Source organism: Corella eumyota, chromosome 4, assembly GCF_963082875.1.
Source record: "Corella eumyota chromosome 4, kaCorEumy4.1, whole genome shotgun sequence".
Taxonomy (NCBI): Eukaryota; Metazoa; Chordata; class Ascidiacea; order Phlebobranchia; family Corellidae; genus Corella; species Corella eumyota.
In genome coordinates this window covers 14,310,468-14,326,261 of record NC_137493.1, presented here as the reverse complement: position 1 = coordinate 14,326,261, position 15,794 = coordinate 14,310,468, and the positions used below count along the sequence as shown (strand labels likewise).

Below are 15,794 nucleotides of genomic sequence, written 5' to 3'. Positions count from 1 at the left end.
TTACATGAAATCTATTATACAAAACTCTATATTTTGATCATATATTTGGCTGGGCTTTACAATAATAAAAAAAAATGTTTATTACTTAGACACTTTTTTTTTAAAACTAAATAAAATAAATTCAAAAGAACTTTATTTGTTGAATAATTTTTGTTTGTTAACAAATGCTTTATCCCCATAATTTAATTGTTTTTCGTCAGACGTAAAAATGATTTAGAAGCATGTGTAAAAGTTAAACTTTATTCGGTAGTTTGTTATTAACACATGTCTGCATGTTAAGCTGTTTACAACTTGATAAACAGGTCAACTTGTTCCGTTAAAATGGACTTAAATAACCAGGTAAAGTGTTAACTACTAATACAATTTTATCCAATAATCTAACAATAACTAACATAGGTTAACTCTGGCGCTTGGTTGTCTGCTTATTGTATATTGTATGTTAGTTACTCAATTACTTATTTTTTTAAGCTGTGCGTGCGTGTAAAGTTATCCTTTTCAATTTTTTTACGTTTATTTATCCTCTGTATAGAAAGGTTGACTTCACGAACACATTGGGTATCATCAGTTACTCTGACCTAGACTTGATTGGCTTTTCGTAGTTTCGGGTATTAAAGATACAATTGCCCTATAAATAAGCTTAAAATTAAGTGCTGACTTAGCATGAGTTTATAGCGCCTTACTCAAGAGCTCTACAGCATAACAGCAGTGGGGATTGAACCCACGACTTCATGTAGTGAAGACAAGTGTTTTTACCACTACACCATGATGCCGGTTGACAGATGATATAAATAATTTAAAACACTAAAATTGTTTTAGATGATATTAATGCGTAAAGAAATTAAAAGAGCCAAAGTTCATGTGATTTCAAAACTTGTTCGCAGAATTCAAAACCTACGCAACAAAAAGTAAGAAATAATATAGACCCCACTTTTTTTACTTCTAAATCAACTTTGTAAACACATGTTAGCTATCAAAGAGTTAACTCAGTTTTTTTAATAAAAATAAATAAAATTATACAACAATTGTTTCATGTTTTCAGGGGGACAAAAGCACACAAAGTAAAAAATTCAAATCGTGCCGAACGCTTAGTTGAAGAAATACATATTTTAAAGGTGGGATCAATAAACCTTTTTTAATGATTTATAATCTTCTTTGTGTAAAGGTTGACTTTACACCCTAAATAAATAAGGGTAACATCAGTTACCCGGACCCAGTCTTAAGTTCTTTAAATATTATTGATTATAAATATCTGCTAAAAAAGCTGCTGATTAAGTATTGGCTCAGCAAGAATTCATACCATTTATAGCGCCTTACTTAAAGCCACTAGAACATGAGAGCAATAGGAATTAAACTAAGGACTTTACGAAGAGAGAGTAAAGTGTTCTAACTACAACACTACGCCGCTAGTCAGATTTAGGTATTTAAATGTTTTATTTACCGTTTGCAATTTTTTATTTGGAAGGATATCAAACCCGACGTTATTTTCAAGCAATTGCTGGTTATGAATGTTAGTGCTAACGAGTTGTCCAATTTATCTTTAAAAGATCGGGCAATTACAAGAATTGGATTAATTAATTTTATAGAAGACAAGTAAGATGTTAATTTTTTTATTGTAAATTTCTTTTTATTGAATTTATTTTTTTAAATATTTTTACCATATTTTTTTGGGGAATTTTATGATTTTTTTGCCCAAATTTTTTGTTTAATTAAAGGATTGCATCGATAAAAAAGCAAATTAATGTTTTTGATTCTGAGCGAAGTGAAAAAGATGTTATAACTTCACTTGAAGTTCTAAAGAAGTTACCTAATCAAAGAAATAAAGGTATATATTTCTTATTTTACCACTGTGTATAACCTTTTAAAATCAACCAAAAGTTAATTTTAGTATTTCTTACTTTTAAAATGTTGCATTTTTTAGACAATACTGTTCCTAATAACAGTTCAAAATCTGGTTCTAATAAAAGTAAAAAGGAGTCAACTGCAACAGCTACTTCTAAATCTAAAGATATGCACAATAATAATATATCTCCAAACAAAAATGACTTCAATAATGAATCAAAAACTTCTAAAACTACTGAAGTTTTAGACTATAACAGTGAAGATAATGATGTAGAAGACATTGGTGTTACAGCAGAAGATGAACCAGTGCAAAAATTTACTGTCGTTTTACCAGACTATCTTACAAAACCCGAAATTACAACTACTAATGAAAAGACGAAAAGTAACACAAAAAAGTCAGTATATAATTTTTGGTATCATTTGTAGTTAAAGGTCTTGTCACAAACAGCCATACAAGTGATAAGATGCTAGAACCAAAATCATTATGTATAAAGCTTTAGGCTCACTACAAGTACAAATGAAGGTTTTATTTTAATATGTTAATATTTTTTTTTAGTTTAATTGACCTAGCTGAAATGTCTACTACAAATGATATTTCAAATATTCTGAAAAATTACGGAGAAGGTTATAATAGTGAAGAAAATGAAATAGAAAAAAACGATTCTGATAATTTAGAAGAGAATTCTGAAGTTGATTTTTTTTTTGGTGATAAACAAGGTAAACTTATGTGCTTTTTTGACTATTAATACATTATCATGTTAATATTGGATTACCAACAATAATGAATTTTAATTTTTTCTAGAGATTAAAGCCTTTAAAATTAAATCCTCTAAAAACTTCAAATCCGATGACATACCTTTGAAAAACTTCTCCAAAGTCAAAAAGAACAAATTCGAGACAACTTTTGTAAGTTCGCTGGGTAAAACGAAGAATAAAAGAAAAACAGAAACCCACGAAAATAATAATGGTAAAAAGTTGCTTAAAGTTAAGATTACTTTAATAACAGTAACTCTTTTTTTGTTTATATCTTTATCCTTGATGTGGGAAGGTCGAATGCACAACCTAAACATAGAGTAACAACTGTTACCCCGACCCAGTCTCGAGTTGCCAGTGGCAGTTTGGGATATTATAGATTATAATTGCCCGATAATTAAACTGCTGATTAAGTGTTGGCTCAGCAGGAGTTCATACAGTTTATAGCGCCTTACTTAAGGGCTCTACAGCATAAGAGCAGTGGGAATTGAACCCACAACCTCATAGTGGTGTAGCAAGTGTTCTTACTACTACACCATGCTGCCAGTTATAACTCATAGTTCATTTTTTAAACTTTTATAAGATTTGGATATCTCCAAAAAGAGAAAAAAGAATAGACTTGGACAAAGGGCAAGACAAAATCTGTACGGCTCCAAGCAAGAAACTGGTAATTTATCCTTTTTTAAAACCCAACAAATTTACAATTTTTTAATTATCACTGCACTTTTTTATCTCATATTATTCAGATGGCCGCCATAAGAAAAATAAACCATTTAATAATAATACCAAATCCAAAACAAAACTTGAAACCAAAAAATTCAAAAAAGAAATTTTAAAATCCGATGCCGATCTTACTCTTCACCCTTCTTGGCAGGCTAGCCAAGAACGGAAAAAGAAAACTGGAATTCAAGAATTTAAGGGAAAACGCATTACGTTTGAAGACAGTGATTAGATTAAAAAGTTTAATTTTGCTTACGTAAAAAAATAAATAAACTTGGAATTAGTAAAGTACTTTGTTGTTCAATATTTACCTTTCTATATTTAATTTGAAATTTAAACAAATCTTTCTACAGTCGAAGATGGCGAATGAGTTTAAAAGAAACGTTGTGATAGTACTTTTTCGTTTGCACATTTTCTTTCGAAGTGTTTTTGATAAATTGGTTAAAAGTAGTGGTAACCAGTCGTTAAGTGAGACCATCGTTAAGTGAAAAATGTAAACCTAATAGGCAGGTAAATTACCCAATGCAAAAAAATTACTTGAAAAATGCGAATCTTATTCTATTGCTTAAGCCGTGAATCCAACCTTTCCACATGAGGATAAAGATATACATATATAATAGGACTTGTTGGTAAACGCTATTTAATACAGCACGTTCATTTTTCTATCTCAGTTCTTCTGTAATAGGCTCTAAAAGAAAGGAAAGTTTTTATGACTTTGACAGCTATTGACAACCAAGTTAAAGAAAAACTTGGATCCACAGATATTAATTTTACTTACGAATTATAAAATCAAAAAATTTAAAAAATACTGCACAAGATTAAAGTTTAGTTCAAAGATGACAAATCGCATAATTATTACAAAAAATTAAATACAGACAAATGGTATGCCTGTAGACTTTAAAGAGGAGGACTAGAAAGAAGTAGCTAATTATTATTTCTTGAAAGCATTTGATCTGGAAAAAAGTGTTTACTCGCGTCAAATTTCGCGATCATGTGATTAAACGCTTTACTGCAGAACGTTAATGACCTTGGTTGTGTAAAGAGAACATTTACGCAGCCTAATCGCCGAGAAAAAAGTAAAATGTAAAACTTCTTTGGGTTATTTGAAAATATTGAGCTAAATTAAGTTTAAACTTTAAAGTTACGAAATTGTACTTTAGAAAATTATTTAAAAAAATAAAATCAGTACAGGGTAAAATACAAAATGGAACGACTAGCAAAGAGTATGCCTGAAGAATGCAAAAAGGACTGGGAAGAAGTAGCAAATTATAACTTCTTAAAGGCATTTGATTTAGAAGAAAAAGTGGATGTATATGAATTGGATGGACATAAAATACTACCAAGTTTTCGGGCAGATGTGTCTAAATACGCATATGAAAACTGGTCACCAAAAGAAGGCGATGTGCTAGTGGCTTCTTACCCTAGAACAGGTAAAAATGACCAAGAGAATAACATCAGCAATCAATTTAATACATTATCTTACAATGTTGATAATTTTTGCGAACAGGGACAAATTGGTCGTTAGTCTTACTACATCACATTTTATACATTCGCGATAAAGAGATGCTGGACATGTGTGGAGCAATGCCAATGCAACTTTTAGTGCACGAATGCGGTGGACGTAAAAAAAGTTTTTATTTTGTTATTAACTTGTACTTTTAGTTAAAGAAAACTTTAGTACAACATAAAATTGGCAAAGTGTGTTACTTTTATTTAATCAATGATTAACTTGGTGTGTATAAAACTCGCTTTACGCTTTAGTATTTGATTACCATGCACAAACTGTTCTTTAGTTTTAATGTAATGTCAATAAATGATTCTAGCCAACAAGTTCAAAGTCTTGGACAATATTCCAATGCCTCGTCGCGTATCTGTTACTCATTTACCAGCAAACCTTATCAACGTTGATAGTTACACAAAAGCAAATGCAAAGGTGACTTAACATAGTAACTTGAAATTGTAAACATTAGTTTTAATCAAATTACCTAAACGTTTTTAATACACTTTTAAAGCTAATTAGTGTTTTTCGCAATCCAAAAGATCAAGCTTATTCTTTGTATAAAATACTGCCTCATCTTCCAATTTTTAAATACAAACCAACAAACAAATTCGTTAAGTTAACATGGGACGAATTTTTTGAGGAGTATACATCTGGTAAGCTTGTTTAACGATTTTCTTTATGTTGTGTGGTTTAAACAACTAGCAAGGGAAATGCAATGGCATTATATATAATACCCTTATTTTTGCATAGGTAATATACCAACAGGAATGAAAGATGGTCAATGGTATTTGGATTACCTTTTAACTTGGTTACCATATAGAAACAACAAAAACGTCTTAGTTGTCTGTTTTGAGGACATGAAAAAGGTAAAGTACAAAAATATCTTGGTTTTATAGAAACTTTTGTGGTTTAAGAATAGGTCACAAATGCGACCTCAGGGCAAACATAAAGCTTTTGGTATGCCTTGACTTCAAAAAAGACTACATTTCGACCAGTTTTGTTTCTTAGGATTTGGCTAAGGAAGTTCGTCGCATAGCTGAACATCTAGACGTTAAATTAAGCAACGAAGACGTGGCTCGTGTTGTGGAGGAATGTGGTTTCAAGAAAATGAATAAAAATATTGATGAAGGAAATTCGGATTTGTCAAATCTTCAGAAGGGTCTTGGAATTATGAGAAAAGGTAACTTGGTAGATTGCTTTTTGTTGTAAATCTACACAAGAATTTACTTGTCCTGATATATTGTGTGTCGGTATAGGCAAACCTTTTTTAAACAAAAAATTTAAAAAATTTATCGTCCTTTGCTAAAATTGAAACTTATTTAATTTAAGGTCAAGTTGGTGACTGGAAAAATCATTTTACAGTCGCTCAGTCGGAAGCTATTGACAAGCAAGTTAAAGAAAAACTTGGATCAACTGATATCACATTTACTTACGAACTATAAAACACGACTTATAACTTGATATGTTTCGGTTTGTATATAGGTAATAACTTAATAATTATTATATTCTTTAATAAAGAAAAGTGTCTACTTTAAAATATATAGTGTAAAAACTAGAGTTTTCTGAACAACAAATTATTGCTTATCATTACTCTTTACAAAATAATTTTGGTTAACAATCTGTTTATATATATAAAAATAGACAAAAATGCAACTTTTGCGGTTGTTTAAAGTTTAGTTTTGTAATTAAACTAAAATAAACTATCAAAATATTATTTAAATATTTATAACGTTTTATTTTGTATAATTAATGACTGCTGCACCATAATATGTGAAAATAAATCATCGCGTTGTGCTTTGGTAATGTATGTCATCATAATATGCAAATCTGCAAGCTATTTACTATAAACTCGGGATAATATTTTAACTAATGACATGCAATTTTGTAATTAGTAACAAGTCTATAATACTTGTAAAAAGAGAAAAGGGCATTACATTACATTTATCATTTTAACTAAAAAGCGTTGCCAAAAATAGCTACAAAAATTAATTTTGTGAATTAAGTTAAGTTGCAACGCATTTTTTGGTTTCCACAACTTTTGCTGTTTCTCCGTTAACTTGTGCTATTGATGACCTCATGGCTATAAAGTAATTAGTCGGACATGCGCAGTATAGTCGATACCGATCCATTTCTGCCTGGGTTAAAACGCGAGGATAAAGGACAAAGTTGTAAATTTTTCCCCTTAAAAAAAATAAAAAAGGATTGTTAAAAAAAGAACAATTAAATTGTAAATAATGAGTTAGTTGAATTAAGACCAATAAAAAGCACATTAAATAATGTAATTTCTTAATTCTAACAAAAACTGTCATCTTAATGAAGAAGTCAAAACACTTGGCCTTCCCACGTTAGGTCCTTGGTTCGATTCCCACTGTTCACATGATGTAGCGCTCTTAAGTAAGGTTATTTAAATGGTTACTTTTAAGCTGATACTTAATCAGCAGCTTATAATTAGGAGGACAATTATAATTTGAATATTCCAAACTGCCAAAGGCAATTCGAGACTGGGTCGGAGTAACTAATGTTACTCTATGTTCATGTCGTGAAGTTGACCTTTCATACTGAAGATAAATAAATATTGTTTCCTAATTCTAAAACAAATTTATATATTTGAAATAACAAGAAGCAATTTTTATTAACCTAAATGCTTGTGTTTCGTCAAAGCTGCCTCCATAACTATCTTGGTCTTGGCCAAACACATAAATACCACCGGTCTCTATGTATTCGTTGCTGTAAGTGTTCGTAGTAGTAACATATTGGCCGTTGTAGTACAAACCAACTTCTGTTGTGGTCGAGTCGTACCAGAAACAGAAGTGATTCTAGAAATAATAAAATTTAGAACAAAATTTTCAACTTAAACAAGAATCTTTTGGCCTGTAAAGCAAAGGCAGAAGTTTTTTTACAAGTAAAAAAATATTACATTAATAAAAAGTACTTACTGTTCCTTTGTAAAAAGATTTAGATAATAAAAATTCGAGGATCTTGTTTGATATTTCTATGAACATTATATGAGAACTTCCCGATTGCAAAATGTAAATGTAAAAATGATTTGAATCATAGACTGTGGCATAACTTATAATGAAATGCTTTGTTGTTTTTTGAAAGACAGTTTTGAAAAATGTACAGATAGTTATTTTTCTTAGATCGGGATGAGATTTTTGATGCAACACATAGTCATCCTCTCCTAGCAGCGACATAACAGATTTCGGGCACGCTGAAAACATAACGTATTTGTAAAATCAAAAAATGGTATTAAACTACATTTAGTTTTTTGTATTTATCATCGATGTGGAAAGGGTGACTCTAAGATGTAAATATATGGACCTGTTGGTTTCATTCTTAAGTTGTATTTAGCAGTTTAGAATATCAATAATACAACTGCCTAGTAATTTATCTGCTAATCAATTTTTAGCTAGGCTTGAAGTTCTGTTAATTGGGCCTTACTTAACAACGGCTTGTAAGCAGTAAGAATCGAACCTTGGACTTTATATAGTAAAGTTAAGTGTTTAAATTCAAGAAGGTTATTTTTACCTGAATATGTTTCAAAATGAACTTGTAAGTTTGTGCAGTCAATTGCATTGGACGTTTGGTTTATTGTTATTGAAAACACGCTAGTGTAAATAGCAGTTATTTCACTGGTGAAACTAACGTTACAGTTAGATGTCGATATGTTTATAAATTCGACGACCGGTGGTTCCGAAAAACATTGTCGATACGGAATTAGGTAGCTCTGGTTGCCTATAACGCCACAATCATTGGTGCATAGTTCAAAAAATTCTAGAAAAATATTTTTTCGATTTAAAATTTAATAAAAATATTAGTCCAACTAACATAAAAATTACTAAAAAAATGGTTCTTTTAAATTACACACACAATTTTGGTTATAACAAAAATCCTTTAGTACTAACCTCCTGAAACTGAAGACGCTACAAAACTAATAAAACAAGCATATAAAAGTAACATAATTTTGTTGTTTTTATTTCGTTAACTTTGATAACTGTTACAAAAACCAGTCGTTAAGTCGAAGTTCAGCACAAATATATCAGGAAGAATAAGAGCTTCATGAATTAATAATAAACCAATATATTTAATGTATTGTTCACAATTTAATATTGTTTTGTAAGAAAACACCGTAGACTGTTAATAATGGGTTTAAATTATATTTGATGATAAATATAAATGTTTAAATTGAAATTACAAATTCAAGTTTATTTTATTTTTTTAAATATATTTTATTTGTGAGGATACTGATTTTAAGAGGTATCTTTTAACTACTTAACTATAAGCATACAATTGTGCATTTCATAAAAAAAATTAATAAACAATATATTTAAAAAATTATTGAATCTAATCATCAAATTTTCTAGCTAAAATTTTACAAAAAAAACAACAATATAAATTTAAAACAGTAAAGGCTTTACGGACTACAGTATAAATACAAAATATTTTTATGGTAGTTTTTTTAGTAATATTATTCTAAAACTTAATTGTTTTATTTTAAATTTTTTAACTTAAAGGAGATTGTAGTAAAGCCATTTCAACAAATTTTTATTTAATTTTTTTTTTAAGCAAAATTAATGTTAAACTCTAAGTGCATATTAAAACTAAAATATTTTTTTATGTGGTGACCATAACGTTGATAATAATTATATTAAGATAATTTATTGTTATTAAGTATTGCCTATAAATTATTTATCAAGTATGTATATAATTTTTACACTGGTAATAGTAGTAATATAATGAAAATGTATTAAAATCAAATTTGTAATATTAAAATGTTAATTTCGTTATTTTTGTGGCATTTTTGTTAAAATACATTTGAAAAGTGCATAAACTTTAACTTTAAGTAATTAGGTATATGTTTTCTACATAAAAATAAACATGCATATATATACATTTAGTATAAGTTTAACCGGCAGCGTGGTGCAGAGGTAAGAACACCTGTTACACCACACATGAGGTCATGGGTTCAATCCCCACTGATCTCATACTAGAGTATGAACTCCTGCTGAGCTAGCATTTAATCAGCAGTATCATTATTGGGCAATTATTATCTAAAATATGTTACTCTATGTTTAAGTCGCGCATTCGACTTTCCCACATCGAGGATAAAGATATATACAAAAAACAAAAAAAGTTATAAATAACATGTTTAACAAAATTATTAAACAACTTTGTTTTTTAAGGCTACATTTAATGAAATGTTAAGTTCACAAAGAAAAGCTATATACTTTAAATGAAATATTTTTGATTTACCTTTTATATAAACAATAAATTTCACGTAAAATGTTTTTTTTAGTAAAATTTTTTTTTTTTTTTGACTTTGTGGTTTAAATATTTTGGCAACCCTCAGTTTTAGTTACGGTTGACATCCCTTTTCTTTGTGCCACTGATGACCTCATAATCATGGCGTAATCAGTGGGACATGCGCAGTAGAGCCGATGTCGATCCATTTCAGCTTGACTTAACATGCGAGGATAAATAACAAAATCGTAAATTTCCCCCCTTAAAATACAAAAATAAAGCTTTATTACTATTATTACTCGACAGCGTGGTGTAGTAGTAAGAACACTTGCTACACCACATGAGGTCGTGGATAAACGGCATAAATTTCTGCTAAGCCAGCACCTAATCAGCAGCTCAATTATCGGGCAATATAATATCCCTAACTGCCACAGACAACTGATGGAGACTGAGTCGGAGTAACTTTTGTTACTCTATGTTTAGGTCGCGCATTCAACCTCCCCACATTCAGGGTAAAGATATATACAAAAATAAAAAGTTGGTCTTCTCACATCATATTAAATTAAATATAAATGCATATATGTACTCTCACAAATTTTCACATAGATATTATTAAGTTGCGTTAAGCTTAAATAAAAATTACACAAATGCTTGAGCCGGGACAAAACCACCGCCAAAAGTGTCTTGCTCTTGCCCGAAAATGAGTATTCCACCAGTTCTGACATAATAGTATTGATGTCTGTTGAGGTCTAATGTTGATCCAAGCTGTTCCCCGTTTACATAGAATTGAAGTTCTTGCGCATTGGTGTCCATTAAAACGCAAACATGTCTCTGTAAAATTAGGAATAATTTTTTTGTATAAATCTTTATTCTCGATGTAAAAAGGTCGAATGCGCGACCTAAACATAGAGTAGCAACTGTTACCTCAACCCAGTCTCGAGTTGCCTTTAGCAGTTTGGTATATTATATAGATTATAATAGCCCGATAATTATGCTGCTGATTAAGTGCTGGCTCATCAGAAGTTTATATTGTTTATAGCACCTTACTCAAGGGCGCTACAGCACTACACCACGCTGCCGGTTAAAAATATTTGGTTTGTTAATTAATTTTCATTAATATGTATCTGTGAATGTTGTAATATAGAAAAGCTTGAATTGCAAAATCAAAATTTCTTTCTGATTTAAAAAAAAATAAATTTACTACATTTTTTTGGATTAAAATATAGTAAAATAATTTTACCTTAATGCCATCTGAAAAACCACTTTGCAAAGTCACTTTATAACGCCCACTATCGATCTGTATTCCCAACTCAGTTGATTTTAAATACAAGCTGAAATGGTTGAACTGTGAAGCCAGACTGTAGCTTACAATAAAACTTCCTCCGGTTTTTACCAAAGTTGTTTGCACAAATAGGCACATCGTCATTTCGCGGAGATCTGGTAGATTTTTTGTGTATTTTACGGAGTCTGTGTCATTTTCAATTGATATTTTGCTATAAGAACAAGCTAAATATAAAAAAGGTTTTTTTTGTATATATCTTTATCCTCGATGTGGGAAAGTCGAATGCGCGACTTAAACATAGAGTAACATCAGTTAGTCCGACCCAGTCTCGAGTTTCCTGGGACAGTTTGGGATATTATAGATTATAATTACCCGATAATTATACTGCTGATTAGGTGCTAGCTCAGGAGGAGTTTATACCGTTTATAGCGCCTTACTCAAGGGCGCTACAGAGTGAGATCAGTGTCGATTTAACCCACGACCTCATGTGTGGTGTAACAAGTGTTCTTACCATTACAACACGCTGCCGGTTAATTAATTTTAATACCAAATTGTGATAATTTTAAAAGCAATGGTTATAATTTTGGAGCTCTGTTAGTGTCCACCAGTTTAAACTAGTAGTATTAAAAAAATGCGGAATAGGGCGGAATTCACAAGAAAGATTAGGGTATAAGGTTATAAAAATTTCACCCTTTTTACATTTTAAAAACTTGGCGGGCGACGTTCATAGAGTTCCGTAATTTTTTGATTTAAACATATAAAACCGCGACATGACTTTACAATTTAAACATAGAAAAAAACGTGTTACTAAGGACAAGTATCAAGTTGCACTTGTTGGTTTTAAGTGTTTTTTAAGATTTTTTTAGCTTATTTAGTGTTAGTTCTAATTTTAGCGTTTTATTTAAAAAAACAACGACACGGAAGCAGTGGGAATCGAACCCAGGGTTTGTTTTCTCACATGTCAAATTAAATTATTTTTTTTTACCTGAATAAGGTTCAAAATTGACTTGTACAAGGGAACAACTTTCCACGTTTTCCGCAGTTTTGTTTATCCTCAAATAAAATCCCATCGAAAAAGTTGTTACCACATCTGCGATGTACGAGTTATTGCAACTACTTGTGATATTAAGTGATGTTACGACTGGTGGTTCAGTATAGCAAGATTTAAAAGGAATTAATATAATTTCTCCATCAGTAAGATTGCAATTGGTTTCGCATAAATAAAACGATTCTGTTAAAAAATTGAGTAAAATAAAAAAAAGAAAGTCAAAGTTCTGCCCTTTAAAGTCTTATAACTTATGCTTAGTGCAAAATTAAATACGTAAAAAGTTAATTTCGGAAATTTTTGTTTTATATTTTTTTAACTTTATCTATAACCCATGCTTGATTGTAAAATTAAAATACGAAAATAAATAATATTAGGAAAAAAAAATTATGCTTTAATTACATACCAGAGTTTACTAATGACGCCACATAAAATACCGAATAAACGATTCCCAAAATCTTATTTTTCTTCATCTTAATTTATGATTTTTTCCAGGCAAAAATAAACGTATAAACGCCTTACTGATTAAGTACTGATTAAAAATGAAAGATTTTATAAATGTTGTAAACATTACGTTGTTGGTATTTATAATAATATGTTATATTGTTATTTAATTATGCCTATAAATTATTTATCAAATAAAAATACAATTTCATAGTGGTGATATTAAAAATAATGTGAAAATGTATCTTTTAAATTTATTTACAGTTTAAATTTAAAGGTTTTTACAGTAAGCTTTTAAGAACTTAATTGAGCTAATGTTGTTAAATAAAAACGAAAACAAACTAAAATTTTAAACATATTAGTTTAAAACGAACTCTTTCAAAACATTTACGATAAAATCCAAAAGCCGAGTAAAAAATTATTTTTAATGAAAAATACGTATTAGATCAATTTTTTTTAAACTTAAAAAAAATAAACGAAATGATCCAAAGACTTTTAATTAATCTAAAGCGAAAACTGAAAGAAAGTTAATAATAAACAAAATAAGTTTTTATTTTGAATATCTTAAAACTTATACAGGTCTGATCACCAGTTTTGTTTTTATTATTCCTGGCAATTTATTCCAAAAAATTCCGGCCGGATAATCTGCGTTTAAGTTGGCAGTATAACAGATCCCATACCACCACCCACAATCGCAACTAGCTGCACAGTTTCCCGATTCATAGGCGTCGTTATCATTATCTTTTGTTGTAAAAGGTCTTCCACTGTGGTAGTGGGCAAACTGTTCACCTATAGAACACAAAAGTTTTTTTTAGCTATTAAAGCGATATATAGTACTACAAGCAAGAAATTATTAAAGTAACTAATAATTTTAAAACAATTTTTAAAAAGTCCTAAGTACAAAATATTTTTTTTCATGGATTAAGAGTTAAACTAAAGGGTTGTAGAACATAGTTATTTAACTTAAAGTTAAGTTACCAGCATTTCCGGAATAACCATCAAGAGTGAGCATGTAAAAAGAGCTTGGGCCTCCAATCAAAAATTTGCTAAACAAAGAAATCAAAACATTTTTGTGTTGTTTTTTTATGTAAAAATTAGCAAACAAATGTAGTAAACCAATTTTTAAATACCAAGTAAAGAGCTAAATAGGCCTGGCGTTTACAGATAACTTTAACATGTCACAAAAGCACACATTATTTTAGGAATTATGCTGTATAAAAACACGTTTATGTTTTTACCAAACCTGTATTTTGCATAATATTGCTCATCTGAAGATTCTAAATCGATTCGTAATTCATATTGCTTTAATTTTGTGAGTTTATGCAAAACACTGAGCCCTTTAAAAAATTGAAAACAGTTGTTTTCTAATTTTTTAAGTTACAGTTTTTTTAATTAATTAAAAAAAATTTTAAACCAAAAAATTAAACAACTTAACTTTAAAAAACACAACATATTTTTATAATTTTACAGACTGAAAAGTACACTTTAAAGAGCTTATAGACCCAGTAAAACAAAGAAACAAATTTACCTAACCAAAGTTCACCTTCTAAATTACCGAAACCATTCTCGTAGTTTTCCCAAGTTCCTTTAAAGTCTAACTCACCGTTAAAACGTTTTTGAATTACCTAAACACGGAAATTTACGTTTAAACTTATACACAACGTTGTTCAAATTAGTTAAATTTGATCATCGTAATTGAGGACAAATAAAAAATAAATCGAAAATAAACAGGCTACAAACCATCCAACCAGAACCATCAGTATCGTGATCACAGTAAACAGGTCTGAACTCTCCATCGATAGAAATATTGTAAACACCACTTTCTATAAATCCGTTGTTATATACTACCACGCAATCAGTAGCCACTGTTAATATTTAAAATATTTTGTAATAAGCAAATATTAGTATTCAAGTTTAATGCAATATGGCATTGGGCACACTTGCTTATACCTCTAGTTAAGTCTGTACTATTTCAGCAACTCGAAATTAGATGCTGAGTGTACTTTAAGTCCGATATTTTGATGCTACGGAGGTTGTCAACCCGCGGTACAAAATTGAAATTAACTAGTACTTAAACTGACATCGTGCTTTGGTGATTGAAATGCTTGCCTTACTAGGTTTACATCTGGAGCTCTATTAGCGTCGTCCGCTCATTTTATGAATACAACATGGAGCGAAATTTTTAAACCTTGTCTTGCTCTAATTTTCGCTTGCGAATTCAACTCTTTTCCGCATTCATTTTGATACTACACATTTAAACGGGCAGACGACGCTAATAGAGCTTCTTACATCTATACTGTGGGCTAGGGCTTATTAGTTATAAACAGTACAGCCTAGCCAAAAACCAATTAGTATAATGGTAGTTTTTGGGATTTGTGAACAAAAATATCCAAAACTGCCAACGCAAACCAAATACTTCAAAACAAAGGGTATCCTAAGTTTAGACCGTGAAGGCGGTCTATCTACATCAAGAATAAATAAATACAAATACATTGTTAAATTTAAATAAAAAAAGACAAACATTACTTACGTTTAAGACTATTGAAATTAACTTCTACAGGACCACAGCTTTCGGCCATAACGGACAACAAACTTACTTTCAAATAAAATCCAGTTGTAAAAACATGATCCACTGCGCCGTAATAATTGCCACCGCAATCTGACGTCACAGATACTGACGTCACTTCTGGTGGCTTTGAATGACAAGACGAGAAGGGTATTAGGAAAATTTCGCCATCCGTAATATTACATTTTGTTTCGCAAACGTAAAATGACTCTAGACAAATAAAACAAATAGTAAAACGATTAAAATAATTAAAAGTTATAGTTTTAAAATATTCAAAACTGTAATATCCTAAACTGCCACAGGCAACTCGAGACTGGGTCGGAGTAACTAATGTTACTCTATGTTTAAGTCGCGCACTTGACTTTCCCACATCGAGGATAAGGATATATACAATGTATATATA

At 30.1% G+C, this 15,794-nt stretch overlaps 2 protein-coding genes across 2 annotated transcripts; both read left to right on the top strand.

Moving 5' to 3' along the window:
• Window positions 1–224: 224 nt before the first annotated feature.
• Window positions 225–3,580, top strand: LOC145750668 (uncharacterized). The gene is made up of 10 exons (XM_082566746.1): window positions 225–339; window positions 817–905; window positions 1,040–1,112; window positions 1,463–1,590; window positions 1,713–1,822; window positions 1,919–2,234; window positions 2,396–2,556; window positions 2,642–2,806; window positions 3,176–3,259; window positions 3,339–3,580. The coding sequence occupies exons 1-10, from the start codon at window positions 322–324 to the stop codon at window positions 3,542–3,544; spliced, it is 1,350 nt and encodes a 449-aa protein (XP_082422872.1). The 5' UTR covers window positions 225–321; the 3' UTR covers window positions 3,545–3,580.
• Window positions 3,581–4,516: 936 nt separating this feature from the next.
• LOC145750908 (sulfotransferase 6B1-like) lies at window positions 4,517–6,255 on the top strand. The gene is made up of 7 exons (XM_082566979.1): window positions 4,517–4,742; window positions 4,820–4,933; window positions 5,136–5,245; window positions 5,325–5,466; window positions 5,564–5,679; window positions 5,822–5,993; window positions 6,143–6,255. The coding sequence occupies exons 1-7, from the start codon at window positions 4,517–4,519 to the stop codon at window positions 6,253–6,255; spliced, it is 993 nt and encodes a 330-aa protein (XP_082423105.1).
• The last annotated feature ends 9,539 nt before the right edge of the window (window positions 6,256–15,794 follow it).